This window comes from Euprymna scolopes, chromosome 23 (genome assembly GCF_053919585.1).
Source record: "Euprymna scolopes isolate OS-2025 chromosome 23, ASM5391958v1, whole genome shotgun sequence".
NCBI lineage: Eukaryota > Metazoa > Mollusca > Cephalopoda > Sepiida > Sepiolidae > Euprymna > Euprymna scolopes.
In genome coordinates, this window is record NC_136504.1 from 58,996,246 (window position 1) to 59,014,535 (window position 18,290).

The following is an 18,290-nucleotide window of genomic DNA, read 5'->3' on the forward strand; positions in this document are numbered from 1 at the left end:
TCAACTAATAGTGTATATATATATATATATATATATATATATATATAGGCAAGGAATGGTCCCTCACTCGACAACATTGCATCCGCTGTCCTCTCTTTTTGGCCATGTTATCATTGGCAACTGTAGGGGTGCGCATGGATTCACAAGAATATAAAAAAAATTAAACAAAAGAAAAAAGAAAACATTCCGTGAATGTCAGTTGCACTCTGGTTGTGTGTGTGAGATCATCGACCTGCAATATCTTTATAGTGCGACACCATCGACCTGCTACGTATCTTTATAGTCGTCTGCTGAGGTCTCTTTGTCATCAGATCAATTCATTTCCACATCTGCTCCGAGCCACCATCTACCTTTAACTGTCACAAACTTTCAACTCGTCAATTGAGACAATCAGCAAACTGTACTGCTTGTAAAGCTTGTTGCCAATCCTAAAACTCTAAATATATCTTCCTTTTTTCTGCCTTATCTTGATTAACAAATCCAACTCTAACTTTCCTTTGTGCTCCCTGGTGAACAACTTTCTATCCATTGTTGTGACAATATAGTCCATTTCCCTATACCTTTGTAAACTCTTTTCTTCATATTTTGCCATACATCTTTTTCTCCCCTCTCCCACACTTCCCAACTTCTTTTGTGTGCATGGGGCGGGGGTGGGGGTGATGGTGGGGTGGGGGGGGACACTGATTGTAGCACAAGAAACACAATTTTATTAATACAGAGATTAGCAAGGTCCAACACGATAATAACACTCGTAATCTGCACGGACAAGGAACACTTTTAAAACTATTCATTTAAATATATTTATTGCATCATCATATTTGATCAAACGTCCATTTTACATGCTGACATGTCTTGGACTGCTTTTAGAGATTAACTCTCAAACTAACCTATCTCTGAGCAGGTCTTTATCTATCCCTCTTTCTCGCAAGTTCATATTGATCTCTTCCTTCCAGGTTTTTATTGGCTTCACTTATGCCTTGGGAAGACTCCAACTGTTCGTCTCCACACAGTTACAATAGTCGGAATCAAGCCCAGTCTGATATCCATGAACTGAAGTTTGCCGATCATTTTTGAAGAAATGCAATGAAAAATGCTTAAGAAACACAGGAAGTATTCATTTAATCGAGAGTATTTCTTTCTTTATGTATGAACCAGTCTTTACTTAATATTATGGTCTTTTAATTAAGAATTTTTCAGTTGTTATCAGTTTGCTTCCGTATGAAATGACCTTTCATTCCCTGATGCTACATTTTGCTGACCAGTTGCATAAAATAAAATCAAATGACTAATAATTTCACAACTGAATATTGCAGGAAGCCATTTCATGTAAGGACATGGGAAAAAAAAAAAAAAAAAAAAAACGGGTAAAAAATTAGCTAATAAGCATTAGATACCTACTCAGAAAACAGCAACTCTTCCTCCTTTGTCAGAAACATTGCTGATGGAATGTGAGGACTAAAGGACAAAATAAGGGAGGAGAGTTGCTCAGTTGACGAAAGTAAACTCACTGTGCACTTTCTGCTCGTCATAAAAAAAAGAAAATTTAATACGTCAATTGCTAACAAAGTTTAGACAAAAGTCAGTTCATCTGCTTTTCTAATCCAAAGAGCATTAACATTTTTTGATTGTGTTACAGAATCCAATTTTTATGAATATTTAAAATCAAAGGTTTTGCTTCCCAAAGAATAACTTTTTTTTTTTTTTTTTTTAAATTATTTTAATTGGAATTCATTATTGAGATAAGTATTATTTATTAATTTATTGCGGACTATTATCCTCATCAAGATGAGGATAATAGTCCGCAATAAATTAATTTTTTTTGTCGTCCAAAATTAACTTTTACACTTAACTTCTTTCTAGTGTCTATATTCATAAAACTGTCGATGTGTGATGGTGTCAAATTTTGAAATGTAAAAAAAGAAAAAAAAAAAAAAACCTACACTTTCTGGCTTTCAAAAATCTTGGCAAATCCTCATGTAGACCAACATTATGTTAACATAATTTTATAACAGTTTCGTTCAGTAAATGATTTGGATTATTCGGACTACTATTTTCATCTTGAATGTTATTTTCATCACAATGTTTTGGTCGATGTAATCTTCGATCTTCTTCAGGTGTCTCTTGTTAAATTCGGGAAAACTGGATGGAATTTCAAATGAAACCCATTATTTAATCCACAGAAGTAACATGCTTTGTCAGTCATAAGCAATCTGCAATTGTTTTTTTCGGATTGCTCGTATCTACGATTAAACTTTTAACCTCCAAAAGACTGTCACTCCAACAAATTATTAATCCTTATCTCAAAAATTCAAATAATAATTTAAGAACTAAACATTATATAATTATCAAACTGAGCTGTCAAATAATAAAACATAATTATCAAACTGAGCTGTCCGAATAATTTAAAAAATATAGTCATTCACAGTTTAGTCTTTTTAATCAGTGAGCACATCAAGTCAGAAACTCAAGCCATGAACATTAGTCCATAATAGTTCGAAAACCTGCCCTCTAAGCCAATTTGCCAGCTTCTGTAAATGGAAGTAAATATATGTTTGAAAATATACGGCAATTAAGCAACACAAAATCTTCCACATTTCGTACTCATAGAGAATTGTCAATTATGCCATAAATTATTACCTAGTTCTACTCACATGTTGAAAACGAGCACTGTCGAAGTAAATAATGAAAATCGGTACATATATAATTTGATGTGAATACAGGAAATAATATATATATATATTAGTGCTGGGACAATTAATCGGAATCGGGAATCGTAAAAATCGGAGCTTTTTGGGGTATCGGAATCGGAAAAATTTTAGTTTATTTTCCGATGCCAAAATCGATTCCTTAAATTATCTTTTTTATTTGCTTTTCATTTCATAAACATCTCCCAGTGCTTGTTGCAATGATAAAATAAATATTTATTGATTTAAACTTCCATTAAGACTAAAATCTCTAGATCACCTCCTCACGAGTGTTTTGATGTTTGAGAAAATATAAGCACATTTAAGATGTGTTTGTACAGTATTCAGGGCAAAATAACATTTTTATAGTTAAATATTTAGAGATTTATAAAGAATCGGAATCGGTAATTGTATCAGAATCGGGGAAAAAAATATTTGAATCGTCCCATCATTAATATATATATATATATTCTATGCAATAGTCTTAATGAGGATGAAATACAAAATTCTGTGAAGCTTAATTACAATATATATATATATAATATATAAATATTATTCATAAATCCAATTTTATTTACATATTGAGTACTGTTGAAGTGAATTTTGAAAATCAATACATAAAAATATATATATATATATATATATATATATATATATATTCTATGGAATAGTTTGATGAATCTTGACAAAAATAAATGCTGAAAATTATACGTAGCTCAATTGCTATATATATTTTGATAACTTACTATATATCCTTAAAAAAGAAAAAAAAAAGAAAAAAAAGAAAAAAAAAAAAAGAAAAAAAAAAAAAGCACACACTTTTTGTATTTGTCTACTTTTTACGATATTGGTACCATAGAGGATTCAATTCTTTTTACAGGAAAATATGCTTTATGCTTATGTGGATAGCATCAACTCCTATATGCAAAAGAGTTCAAGTTTGACAAAAACAAAGAACAGAAGACCGTTTTGTGGGCTTAACTTGTCCTCTGAGTGAAATATTTATCAAAAGTAGAAACACGGGGTATAAAACTCGGATCACAGTAGAAAACAAAATAAACAGAAAATGTTCACATAAAATCTGTTCAAGGGTTCAAGCTCATCCTTTTTCTGTAAACGTGTAAAGAAAAAGAAAACCAAGATGAGGAGAGGGCTGGCGGCGGTTGTTGATCTGGCAACGGAAAGGAAATGTCCCCCACCCCACCTGGTCATTTTTTTTTTTTTTTTTTTTTTTTTTACTCCTCTGATTCAGTGAAAACAGCTGAACAAATCCATTCTGATGAACACAGAAAGAAAAAATAAAATTAAAAAAAAATTCTAGAGATACAGAGTTTTAATAAGAAAAAAAAAAATTCTGAAATATTTCTCCTTTTATTTAATCAAGAAGGTGCTGGGCGAGATTTAATGAGAGAGAGAGAGAGTATTTAACTATATATAAACATAGAAAAAGAGTTAATGTGTTGGCTGGAGGAGAGGGGGTAGTTTACAAACAGGAATGGCATTGCTAAGTATAACTGTTCAGTGACTGCAATAAAAAATTTTTTTTTTCTTTTTTTTAAATAGAGTAATCTCCCTTGAATAGACTTTTCTTTCAAAGTTCAAATTTAAAAAAATATGATCACCATCTGGCTTGGGATAAAAAAAGAAAAACATTTTCTTTTGCATACTCAGATAATGTACAAGATTTAAGATCTTGTGAAAATTTGGATAAGCGTACAAAAATTTTTTTATACAAATACATGATCGTATCTTTTGTGATATGCATGCATATATGTCCATGTGTAGCGGATATGTGTTTCTGACTATCTGTATGTAAACGCACAAAAATCTCAGCAAACCATGGACCATGAAAAAATGAGCAAACATCAGGTGGCAAGTCGACAGGAAAAAAAATATGAAAAGGAAAAAGAGAAAAGAAAGAGAACAGAAGGAAGAAAAGGGAAAAAAGAGAAAAGAAATAGACTGACTTTTATTTTAGTCAATGTAGGGAAGTCGACTGAAATAAAGCTTCCATAAATGTTTTTTTTAATAAAAAAAAAAAACAAAACAAAAAGATGGCAGATTCTTTTCCTCACTTAAAAACGGGAAACCTGTCGCAAAATAAAATAAGAGTCAATTTTTCAAAACCTGACTCCTAAACAACTTTAAAAATTTGTTAATACCGACTTGCCACAATCCATCAGTCAAACGTACACATACAGTGAAATATGGGCACAAAGTAAAAGTCCAATGCATTTCCACAATTTTGTTCCTTCTTTATGATTAAGCGTACAGAAGATCAACAAAAAGGAATGGGGGGGGGCACCTTTAAGAGGTAACTTATTTGTTCGTCATTGCAGTCACCAAATAGAAATACATTTGCAACCACATGAAGATCAGCCCAGTAGAGATGAAGAGGAGAAAGAACGATAAATCGAGAAAGAGGCCAACTGGACTGCTTTTACTGATCACAATTTTGAGGCAGTAGCCATAGAGTGTAATCCAAATAAGAAAGGTCGCCCTGGTCAGTAGTAAAGGACAGTGGTGATAGGAATCGTGACGACGATGACAACAGCAGTAGGAGTAGCAGTTCTCAAATTGGAAATGTGTGAGAAAAAAAAAAAAAAAAAAAGAGGAAGTGAGAATGTCGTAATGTGTCTAAAAGATTTTGCCAGAGAATGAAAAGGAAGGGATGGAAGTGATAAGAGAGCAATGGAAGGAAGGGGGGAAGGAAAAAGTCTGTCATGGATCCTATGCTGGTATGAATGAGAGAAAGCACGCTAATGTAGGGAAGCGAACCGACGGGGAGGGGGGGGGTATCTTGATCAATAAGCAACTGGGAAGTGGATGGGAAGAGGGGAGTATTGTGCAGCAGCATCCTTTTCAAGTTGCTTTCTGAAAGAAGAAAAAAAAAAAAGAAATGAAAACAGATAAATTATTAGAAAAAAAATATGAGAAAATGTATTAAAATAAAATAAAAAATATTAGAAAATGTGGGTTTGTATTACTATACACACAGATTCGTAAAAGTTGTCAAAAAAACAAATATATAACAAATAAATGTTATCAAAGGAAAGATAAGTTACTTTTCTACCTAACTGGATAATTATTTAGTGTTTTTATTTAATGTAAAGTGTTTATTCGGCTCGAAAAACATACAGTGTTTATCGACATATTTGAAAAATGCAAAATGGCAACGAACTCTGTGTTGAATACTTAAGTTTGAGAAAATTGAGTTAAAACTAAAGACCTATACAAAATACTGTTAGAAACACACTCAATATATGTTACTGTAACATAGGCTGGTAGATATTCGGTTTGTAACAATATTTTGTACAGTTTTTAATTTTCAGAAAATAATTACCGCCCCTTTTGTTACAATTAGAACTCTCCAATTTCTGTTTTTGTAAAACAGAATTTTTGTTGTCTTCAAAAACTTTTTTCGTTAATGATTAAGTTTCTACCTTATTGTCTTTTTTGGATATGTTCATTACTGTGACAAGACAATTAAGTAGATTCTATAGGTTTTACTTGGAATTCTATTTTTCGAAATATGAGTTTTCTGCTTATAACGAAGAACCATCCGTGACGGAAAGAAAAATCACATACATCGAAAAAGGTAGATTTATTTTAAAGAAAGAAAAAAAAAAAAAAAATTATCCAAGTTTATGAATAAACAATGATTGACAATTTAAGTGCGATTTTGCAAATGGCTTGAAGGACAAGGAAAGTGATTCCTAATAATTCAAACTTGTTCGAGATTTTAGAAAGCCATTCTTAACATGGAGAGAGGGAAGAGGATTGGAAAAATTCAAATCCATCATTGGTTAACTCCTCTTTTGAAATAGAATTTAAAATCAGCTTTGTACATCTTAATACGATGTGCCTTCAATAAATTTCCAGACTTTTTTGTACAGGCATTTAAAATTGTTGTACATTTTTGAAAATTCAGTATCTTATTGCTATACATCTTATGAGATGACTGATCAATTTTTATGATTTCAGGTTCAAATGAGCAGTTACAAGAATTGGAATACAATTTACTAAAGCCTGATTGTCACAGGTAGTGAATTTCAAAAATGCAATGTGAATGTGAAGACACTTTAAAAGAACGATATGCAATAAAATTCTGTTTTAAACTTGAAAAAATGTCACAGAAATATATGGAATGCTTCAGACTGTTTTTGGACCATCTTGCATGAATCGAGCATCAGTTTTTGAGTGGCATAAGAGATTCAAGGAAGGCAGGGAGTCTGTGAGTGGTGTTCTGACTTCCTTACTTTTCCCACACCGGAGTTAATTGGCTAAATAAATTTCATGGATAAAGACTCGTGTGTGTCTTAAGTGCACAGTTTGGGAATTATTTGCGTGGAATTAAAGATGCAGAAGATTTGCATGAAGTTTATCCCAAGGGTACAATCCACAACTCCATCCTTGTCACAGACTATTTGATCAAGATGGGCATCAAGACATTTCCTCATCCTCCCCATAGTCCACACCTTGCTCCCCGTGACTTTTGCTTATTCTCTAAGCTCAAGGAAAACCTTAGGCGTTGTTGTTAAGAGACAATTGAGGAGATGAAAGAGGCTGCGATGAGGGTCATTAACACGTTCACACAAGAGGACTTCCATGGGACCTTCCAGAAGTTGTTGGAAGAGTACAAGTGCATTGCAGACAAAGGAGATTACTTTAAGGGGGGGGTTAGATTTTCATGTGAGTACTATCAATAAAAGTGGCCATATAAAAAGTCTGTAAACCTATTGAAGGCATCTCGTAATGCTTACGAATTCCCATTAATCGCTTAAAAATAAAACTAAACTTTCCAACTGAATAAAAACTGGGACAGTTGTATATGTGTGTGACTGTCCAGAGAGAGAGAGAGAGGAATAGGTTAAACAGAAGAGAGAGAGAGAGAGAGAGAGAGGGGAGAGTAGAGGAGGGTGAGGGAGAGAAAAATAGAGACAGATGGGGAAGAGTAGAGAGATAGAAATTATATACATTATGCTTTTTACTTAGGCAATGCTGGGAATCTTTGCTAATGATCAACTAAATACAAGGTAGGTTATATTACTAAAAAAGGATAAATAAAAAATTATCCTAAGACATAGTTTTTTGTTTCTCTCCAATAAAAAGTAAAAAAAAAAAAAAACTTTGAACATATTCAATTTGCATTCAGCTTCTTTTTTTAGAAAAGGGGGGGAAAAAAAAAACAAAAACAAAAAAACTTGTTTTGACAATTCTCCAGTGAAATGACATATGTACAATTAGTATTAAAAGAAAGCCGTAATAGTTGGCTAACATACTTCCTAACTTCCAGCATGGCTGCTACCGAAAGCGGTGACAAGGCAAATTAGTTCCATTTTTTTCTTTCACGCCTTTTCATATTAACTTTTTTTTCAGTTAAAGAGTGGTAATTTCTAAATTTCCTGCACTTTTACGTTATAATAGTAAAATTCGAAAATCAAAATATTGAATTTCAAGTAAAACCTTATAACTTAATTGTCATGTCACAACTATGAACATATCCAAAAATGGTAGAAAATTTTTAAGAAAATAGTTTTCAAAGACAATTAGCGAAAATAATTACCTCCCCTGTTTTGATTCAAACTCTCTGGTTTACTTTTCTATTGAGGCAACTCGCAGTCGACTGCAAATTGTGGCAGATAAAAAATCTGCATTATTCTTAATTATTTAAAATGTTATTGTTTTGAATTTGTTTTTTGTATTATAAAAAATATGTGAAATATAGCGGGTACCTGAGCGTACACCATCCCTAGGTGGAGGACCAATCATCATGTCAGGTTTGGTCATGATTGGTCCAGTAGTGTGGGCTGTAGGAGAGTATATTTGCATGTACGGTTTTCCAATCATTCTTTATTTAATAATTATTGCAAAATTTTTTAAGCCTTATTTTAATTCAGAATTATTGAAATTAGTTTTGTCTTTTAAAAGAATAGGCACCGCCAAAACTCGGGGGGGGGGGGGGGTCAGTACTTTTTGACAGACCGTCTTTTTAAAAATCTACCAAAAATCAGGTAATTATCCGATCAATACGAAATTTTCAGCGATTATTAAGAAAAGAATGAACTTTATAACAGTGTACTTATTTTTCATAAACGATATTTATATATATATTTTTTGCTTACAAAAAACCCCCCTTGTTTTGAAGTGGGAACAAATATGCTTAAAATAATCATCTGAAACTGAACAAAACATATTGTGTTGTTGTAAGGGACAGAATTATAGATTAAAAAAAAAAAAAAAAAAAAATAAGGTATGCAAACAATTTTTTTTTTTTGACGTCTGAATATCAGAACTTCGATTGTGTTTAATTATCCCGCTTTTGAGTTTTGAAGTGTGAAATTCGGTGAATATGTTAAGTAAAATAATTTAAGTTAAGCAAAACAAAAAAATTTTTTTTTTAATATTTATACGAAAAAAGCCATTTTAAAATCTTTGATAAATAAATTAACAATTTTTTTTTTAGCGAGCCGAATAATGCATGACCATTATTAAATAGGGCATGCTTTGAAGAATCGATACCAAAAAAAAAAAAAAATTCGATAAATATTGTGCCCTTTGTGTTAAAAATAGCATCATTTTTTTTTATCCCGTTTGAAAACGTTTGCCGCCTTTCGACTACGGTGGACCAAACGCGCTAATTAATTAAAAATAGTAGAAAAAGTTTTACATTATTCTGTTTTCTATATGATAAAATTCAGGGTTTTATCATTCTGGAAAAAAAAAAGTTACTCAGAAATAATGGATTTTAATAAATGTAATTTCGTTTTAAAAAACAACAACTTGATTTTGCGGGCATTTCTGGCAGTGCCTATAAAAGAATTATCAAAAACATTTTAAAAATCTTTAAAATGTTTCAGGAACATTATGCATTGGATATGTGTTTTTTATGACGTTTGAAATTTTGTTATTTTGTTTTCAATAATTTCATTTGTTATTTGATTTCAATATATTTATTTTTATACTTTCATAAACATACTTTTAAAATTAATATTGTCATTTAAAGTACAAATAAAGACTAATTTAATTATTTTCATCTGTATAGTTTCGTTAATTTTTATTGTATAATTTTTCAATTTTCCTTTTCTTATATTTTATAAATCGCTTCACAATAGAAATACCGAGGAACAATAAAAGTGAAGGAACTGATTCATTTTGTCACCACTTCCGGTAGCAGCCACACTAGAAGTTAGGAAGTACGTTAGCTGACTATAACCAAGGAAGTGGCTAAGAGGAGAAATAAAATTAACACCTTAGATCAATTGCAGTAAAAAAAAAAAAAAAACTTACACTATTAATCAACAGCATCCTTAATGTGACTCTTCAAATGTTTCATCATACCAAATGTTCGAACTCGTTTTCGACCTGAAAATTAGAGAATAGAGTAACATATTTGGGACACAAGGGTCGATGGTAAAAAAAAAAAAAATCAACACTGGTTTTCAACTATGTACAAATATGTTATAACTCAGTCGAATACAAAATTTAGCTACTTGTGCATACTTTTTTTTAATTCGGATTTTTAAGTCGATTCAATTTTTACCGTATTTTTTGTCTATTAAATTGTTACGTTGGTTGGTTGTTTTTGTTTCATGGCATATCAACCCTTTTCAGGTTATTTAATGCCGAATCCGGTGATTTTGAAAATTTTTTTTAAATAGAATATATTTGTTTTTTGCAAGTCAGTTTCCATTTAACCCATAGTTGGGACCCTAATAGGTACTACCACTCCGGGTCAGAGTGGACCTGGGAGCAATGGCAATTAAAGGGTGGCTCCACACTCCCCAGAGCCCACAAGCTGGGGCCTCACCATCGGATATAGTTTAAGGTCATATCCAGGACCCCTATTGAGGGACTTTTACCCTCTGCAGGGGGCAGTCGGCGTATTCTAATGCCCCACCGACAGGGCCGAAATTGTTAGGTGAAAGTACACAATAGTTTAGAAAAAGCCCACCACCTCTTTCCATGTTAGGAATGGGGTTCTAAATAATAAATGTATTTATTTCAGCAAAGTTTGCAAACATCAATATTTTTTAACGATGCTTCCAAAAATTCAACAATATTTCTCTGTGTACATGTGTTTCAGAAATGTATTATTAATTAAGTGTATTATTAATTAAACCGCAAGAGAGAAGTTAATGATTATTACCTGTAAAGAAATTTTTTGCTAAAGTTGCGAGATTTATAATCATTAACTTCTATCTTGCGGTTTAAAATTAACATAAATCCAGATTAGGCAGACAATACATATTTTATAAGCCAAGAGGACCAAAAAATTTAAGTTACCATAAGTAATTGTTATTTGAAATCAGTATTAAAAAATAAAAAAAAAATCTTTAAAAAAATATAAAAATGTTTCCTTCAAAGAAAAAAAATAAAAAAAATCTTAAAAAAATATAAAAATGTTTAAAAAATAAAAAAAAATAAAAAAATATAAAAATGTTTAAAAAATCAAAAAAATCTTAAATATAAAAATGTTTAAAAAATAAAAAAAATCTTGAATATAAAAATGTTTCCTTCAAAGAAAAAAAAAAAAAAAAAAAAAAAAAAATGTTTAAAAAATATAAAAATGTTTCCTTCAAAGAAAAAAAAAATCTGCATGATGTCCATATTCGTAACGAAAAGAAAATATCGTAAGCAAATATCACGTAAATTGATCAAGTAGTTTCATTCTTAAATAAGAAAATTGCTAAACAAGGAGCCACAAGCATCACTATCACCATCTTGAAAACAGTCTGAAGGAACAAGATAACTACAAATAATTCAAACCATTGCGAAATTTAAGAAAGCCATTCTTAACATTGTGGGAGGGAATTAGAAATTTTTAAAAAATGCAGCTTAATTATAGATGGCAACCTATATATATATATATATATATATAGAGAGAGAGAGGTTGGCATCTATAATCAAGCTGTATTTTTTATAAATAAGCTTTATCTCCTATTTGGTTTTATCAAGCTTTTACATCTGGTTGAGATAACTTTATAAATATTAATTCTTTAATATTTATAATATACTTTAGTTTTACCATCTTGGATCATTTTGGTAAATTTAATTGTAATTTTTATTTTATATATATATATATATATATATATATATATATATATATATATATATATATATATACACACACACACACATTTTTCTTCACGATATCCTTATTCCAAGTGGGGATAAAACAAACTATTGATGCAGAAGAATAGACAACTCAAAGTTGGTTGCAAATCATGGCATAAAAAAAAAGAAAAAGAAAAAAGAAACGCATTATATTTTATTGTTTAAAATTTGTTTTTAGTATGATAAAAAATATACGACTTCAAAATATTTATTGACTAGCAAAGATAGCCATGCTTTGCTTAGTACTTTGCTATATGCTCGGGTACCCGCTTTGTGAGTACCTGAGCATACAGCAAAGTCCTGACTAACCTTGGAAAATGGTATGCACCATCCCTAGATGGAGGATCATCATCATGTCAGGTTTGATCATGATCGGTCTGGTGGTGTGGGCTGTAGGAGTGTATATATATATACATATATATATATATATACAGAGGCTATGATCTTCGACCGTAACCTTGAAAAATGGTGTGCACCATCCCTAGAGCGGAAGACCATCATCATGATTGGTTAAGTGGTGTGGGCTGTACACACCGACACATATGAATGCTACAACTTTATAGATTTCTTTATTATTTATTTTTCGAAAAGTAAACTTTTTATCTGACACTTTGCTGCCAACTTCGTGTCGCCTATTATTCTGTATGAATTCTCTTCTGTTGAAATAAAGCTTCAACGGCCATTTATTGGAGTTAGAAATTCAGGAGGCAAAAATAAAAATGAAAAAGTTGAATATTTACCAAAAACTCTCTGTAATTGTTCATCACAAAGCATGTATTGTTTATTTTTGGGATCCTGCGAAAAAAAAAGGGGGGGGGGGAAAGAAAAGGTTACAAATTAAACAATTAACATCATTCTTAGGGGTCAAAGACAAAGTTATTAAGAGTTTTACGCTTCACATGCAACCTAGCAAGGATTTAATTGAAATTCCAATTTATATTCTTGCAGCAATCCATGGCCATCAATTTTTCTAGCAATAAAAAATTTATCAACATCATCACACTTGTAGAAGGTTATCACCTATTAGTTCCAATGGCCATTCAATGGTAATGATCCATGTGAGACCTCTAGTGAGTAGAGACCCAATAATGGAGGCAGAATAAAGATGAACGTAGTTGTCACCTTGATTCTGCCGTTATATTGGATCTACTTTGAATATTTATTAGCGAGGGGACAATTTCAAGAGTTTTCCCTGATTCCAAAACAATTATCAATTCTATTCTAAATTCCCAAATCCAATACAATTATGGATTCCGATTCTAAAATTATCTAAAAATGTAGAATCTCATTTTTTGAGAAGGTTGATTTAGTAGAGTCCCCATCTTTAAATGTTGATTTTTTTTTTTTAATTTGACAAGATTTTCATAAATCCATTGTGAGATTTTTATTTCTTTTTTTCACTTGCGTCATTTTTGCCTGTACCATTTTTACTCAAATTCGTTCTTATAATCTATAAATTTTCATTCACTTGAAGTCCTACACCAATATTTATTATTATTCTTATTAGCAGAAGAAAATGAAGTTTTAAATGAACAAAAGAATTATCAAATTGTAAGAATCATTTTTGGAATCAGAAATGAAAACCAATTTTTTCGATTCTAATACTCCATAAAGTCCCGATTCCAATTGATCATCCTAACATTGAATCTCATTATGTTAGAATTTTCTCTTGGAAACATGCATCACAAATACTTCCTTTGTTTGCTTGTTTTTTTTGTACACATTGCCTGCTGCATGGAATGTGTTCGTTATAAGCATCTATGCTTGAATGGACGGAGGAAAAGAATTGATTAACTTTTCTGTCTTGTGCCAAACTGGAATGCTTGCAAATGCACACAAAATTTCTTAAACAAATCTTCCTTTCTGAAACTTCAAGTCCAACATAAACAAATTCTTGATGAGCCATCCCCTTAAGTAATCCAATTTACCAAATTCCCACTACCAACAATCACGATATTATCACATTGACTACTGTACACTAATTAACCCTTATCCTCGAGTGGCCTCCGGGTTTTGATAAGTGGGTACTCCTTTGTAAAAAAAAAAAAAAAAAAAAAAAGCTTGATTTAAATGCATTTTAAATTGATAAATAATTATATTAGCTCTATCTTATTGAATGATAGGATATTGAGCATCATTTATTTGCAGATTAAAATAAAATTTGTATAGATAGTTCTAAGCAAGTCTGTCTTAAATTTGAATTTCTATTTCTCTTAGTATGTCTGTCCATCTGTTCCATTATTTCTTGGAAACTGCTAGCAAATCTAGCGGATATTGAGTATGGACCTTTGTTATGATAAGGTACAACAAACTAAGCATCATGGTATTCATCTGATGCACAGTTAAAGATTAATAGGAATCATTAGAATACCATATTTACTCTACAAGTTTGGCATAAAGCAATCAATCTTAGTCAACGCACTATAACTTTTACCTATTTTTAACGAGCTAGAAAGGCTAAAAAATAATTATTCTTTATACCTACAGACACAAAACTGACACTTATGCTATCATCAGTGTAGGAGTAACAATTCTCGCTGTTCATGAGATTTAAACCTAATTTTTTGCTCCTTTTATTAAGCCTCTACCTCAGGGTCATCAAACAATTGCCACAGGAATTAAGAACTACTAAACACCGAATTTGGGCGTTTACATTGACAATCTAGAATTGTGAACATTGCATTGATGCTAGTTATCTGCCTTAATTATAATTCCGCAGACATCCTTAAGTGTTCTCAAAGGGGGTTTGATAATTATACTTAAATAATATTATATATATATATATATATATATATATATATATATATAAAAATACACTACTTGCTATCAATCCAACTTTTGTTGTTTTGTTTTTGTGAAAATAATATATGAATGCTTGATTACAAAAACTGGCAATTTTGAAGCTTACAAGTCACCTTATACTGACTAAAAATTTATTGGTATATGAACGATTACAGAATTCTCAATTATATAAACATAATAAAATTCGTAATATTATAAATAAGATTATATATATATATATATACACACACACATACACATACATAAATACACACATATACCTAGTTGTAGAATGGATCTTTTTATTCTTCCACACCATCTATCTTATTTTTTGTCTACAAGTAATAATCAATTTTTATATAGCTGCATTATTTTTTCTAAAAACAGTTTGATATCAACAAGGAAAAATATCTACTCCATACATCTGTTTTTGCTTGATATTTACAAGGAACAGATTATGGAGCCTTCGACGACGATAATTGACTAAAAGTGTCGGATGAACGTTAGGATTAGTGCTCCAAGTTCTCTAACCACAGATTCTTTTTTTTTTTTTTTTTTTTTTAAAAACCAAAATTTAGAAGTGCTTTCCTAGCTCTTATACTGTATTGAATACAATACGAGGTTTATGTTGCATATTAAAGCAGACTGACGAGATGTAGATATCATATTAAAATAGATTCGGTGCTTGTTAAAATGCTCTCAACAGATGAATTTTTTAAATATGTTGTTTTAAGCAAACAATATTATGTACTTAATCGTCATGCCGAAAATAGTAATACATCCAAAAATTATGAAATATCATAAAGTAAAAATTTATTTCTAGTTAAAAGTAATTTTTACAGAAAATTGAGTAACATTGCATTTTTCTTAGATGTTATAAAGTAGGCAGTAGGAGGCTAAAAGCAGGGGACATAACTTCGAAAAAAATATTTTAAATTATTTGTGTCATGGCTGCAATATTTGTTGTCTATAGCAATACACCACTTTTACTAAAAACACAAAAGCAGTTATTCTACTCGAAGTTTCGTAATTTTTGGATATATTACTATTTTTAACATGAAAATTAAATACGTAATACTGTTTTTGCTAAAAACGACATATTTAAAAAGTCGATTTGTCGACTATAGCCTAACAAGCACTATAAATTCTTTTATTGTTGAAATGTTCATTCCGTTTTCTTTCAGTATTAATCTTAAAAGTATCGAATACACATGGAATAAATAGTCAACTTACCTCAAGTTTCCTTTCTCGGACAATTTCCCACATTCTTTTAACAACATCTTTTCTAGCCATCTGTAACAATAAAAAAAAAATAAATAAATAAAATCAATACGTATGCAGAATAAAGACTGTTATCATTGGCATATTTCCAAAAGGTGCCGAAATGCAGGCACTTACAATTTTTGATTACATTTTTTTTTTTTTTTTTTTTTTTTTACACACTATCTTTTATTTGTTAAATTGTTAGGTGAAATTACAGGATAGTTAAAAAGCCTGTCCCAAAGGCTTTCTAAATGTTATTTCTACATGGTCTGTAAATTGCAAAAGTATGCTTTATTTTTTTTCCCCATTAAAATTATATGATGATTGTTTTGATTATAATTGTCCCCCGCCCCCCATTATCTAGCATTTTAAACATTGCCCATCATTTTGGATAAAATTTTTTTTTTTTTTTTTTTTTTTTTTTAATGGTAATCGCTCTAGATAAGGCATGAAACCACTTGATATAAGTGAGCTAAAAAAAAACTTTAGGGTTAAAAATTAGCTAATGATAAATGTTAGCTGGATAGATTCCAACTCAGAAAACAGCAATTCTTCGTCCTTTGTCAGAAACATCACTCATAGACTGCAGCAACCTGAGAAATAGCTAATTCATTATTAGTTTCAGATTTCTGTTGATTTAGATTTTTCTCCCTTTGGCCCCAAAATCAACAGTCTACACAATTATTGTAAACTTTTCCCTGTTGTGTTCTACAGCTGGTCCTGTGCAGTTCTAGAAGGTTCATAACTCTCAGGCTTTGTTTCTCTTTTTGAGAAAGGGGTTAGTTTATCGCTAATCGCCTGAGGCATCCCTACCGAAGAATACCGATGAAGATGCCCAGGCACTTTTTACAGGCCAGAGTGCTCCTCCTCAAAGGTACTGGCTTTTCAATCTCACTTTTCTGACCCTTGTATCACATTTCTCACTGTGAGAGAAAAAGAAATACCTTTTGTTAATTTTGTCTGTAGACAAACATTTCGTTTTTTGAGCAGTTTATTTTATTTAGTCCAATTAAAAATAAATTACGCAAATACGCATATGGAAAAGTGTTGCACATGCTATGCAAACAGGTGCAAAAAAAAAAACAAAAAAAAAAACAAACAAACAAACAAACTATTCTGTAAATTTTCACTAAGAAAATAACAGTGTAGAATATTTGGGGGAATTTTTCTACACTTGGTCAAACGTAAATTTATACCGAAAATATCTTTCCACTCATGACTGAGCTTATGCAAAGTTCTCCCTTGTTAAAAAGTGTCATTTCTTTCGTTTTCAATTCTCCCTCTTAGATAGAAAATAACTGAATCCTCCGTGATACTATGCCCCCCCCCTTCCCAAGTGTTAAGTGATTCATAAAAGAGAAAAAAGTTGTTTGGGGGGGGAAAAAAAAAAAAAAAAAAAAAAAGCCCATGATAATGATTAGAAATGATTTACAAAGTTGATCAAAGTAACAATACGCACGGATGATTCCTTTGGATAATTACGAATTTCAAGGGAAGGGAGTGGGGGGGGGGGTCGCTTAAAATCATATTTTAAAAACCAACGCATCTTAAGTCCTCAGTCCTCAAAATACCACAGTTTTGTTTGAAAATGAATATACTTTCAAATAAATTAATAAATAATAATGTACATTATATATTTTAAGAGTTTTAAGCAAATAAAATGATAAAAATGTTTATCATAAAACGGCCTTTTCGGTACAATTATACACAATTATATATATATGAAAAAAAAAAAAAAAAAAAAAAAAAAAAATACAAAATCAATATTTAAATATTTGTAGGAGGTGTTCAGTTTCTAGTTAAGTTCCTATTTACTTGCCTCCCCATGAGGACAGTTAGACACAAGGTCAGTTTTTAATACGAGGAAAATCCAGCTCCCCCAAAAAGGTCAATCTGAATAGAAACAAACATAAAAATTGTCTCAGTCATGAAGGATTTCTCCTTCACTGACAGAGGACAGAAAAGGAGAAGTATAACATCAGAATACTATACTGTGATCTTGGCCCGAAGTCCAGGTAGAAAAAAAAAAATGTTTTAAACTGGAAAGTTTAACGAAATAATGTGTCACTCAGACAAGAAATGTTGTAAATAAAAAACAAATTTATCAAAAATTTGTGAACGATTTGTTAGCTTTAGCAAAAAATGTTTTTTCATATTTAAATAAGTGGGCAAAAATACTTAAGTTTCCCAAACGTCACATTTTCTGTTAATGACGTCACTTGTTTTAAATGAAATTTATTTTTATCTATTTGTCGCAATTCTTAACCTTAAGAATTACGACAAACAAAAATAAATTTCATATTTAAAAGCAATTTGATGTCCAAAATTTAAGGCATAAAATTTTCAAAGGCCAATAATGACTCACTAACCATAAATGAGGGTCAAACGCCTTAAAAAAAAAAAAAAAAAAAAAAAAAAAAAAAAAAAACTCCCTTAATCCTACCT

At 30.8% G+C, this 18,290-nt stretch overlaps 1 protein-coding gene across 1 annotated transcript in view; it reads right to left on the bottom strand.

Annotated features, from left to right (window-relative positions):
- Positions 1–4,036: 4,036 nt before the first annotated feature.
- The window catches only part of LOC145245930 (uncharacterized), a 57,796-nt gene continuing 43,542 nt past the window's right edge, over positions 4,037–18,290 (bottom strand). The window contains exons 9-12 of the mRNA XM_080107677.1: positions 15,816–15,875; positions 12,542–12,596; positions 9,975–10,049; positions 4,037–5,558 (exon numbers count right to left, since the gene is read on the bottom strand). Of these exons, the coding sequence (XP_079963803.1) occupies positions 9,979–10,049; positions 12,542–12,596; positions 15,816–15,875 (186 nt within the window). The 3' untranslated portion in view covers positions 4,037–5,558; positions 9,975–9,978. The remainder of the gene's footprint in view (positions 5,559–9,974; positions 10,050–12,541; positions 12,597–15,815; positions 15,876–18,290) is intronic.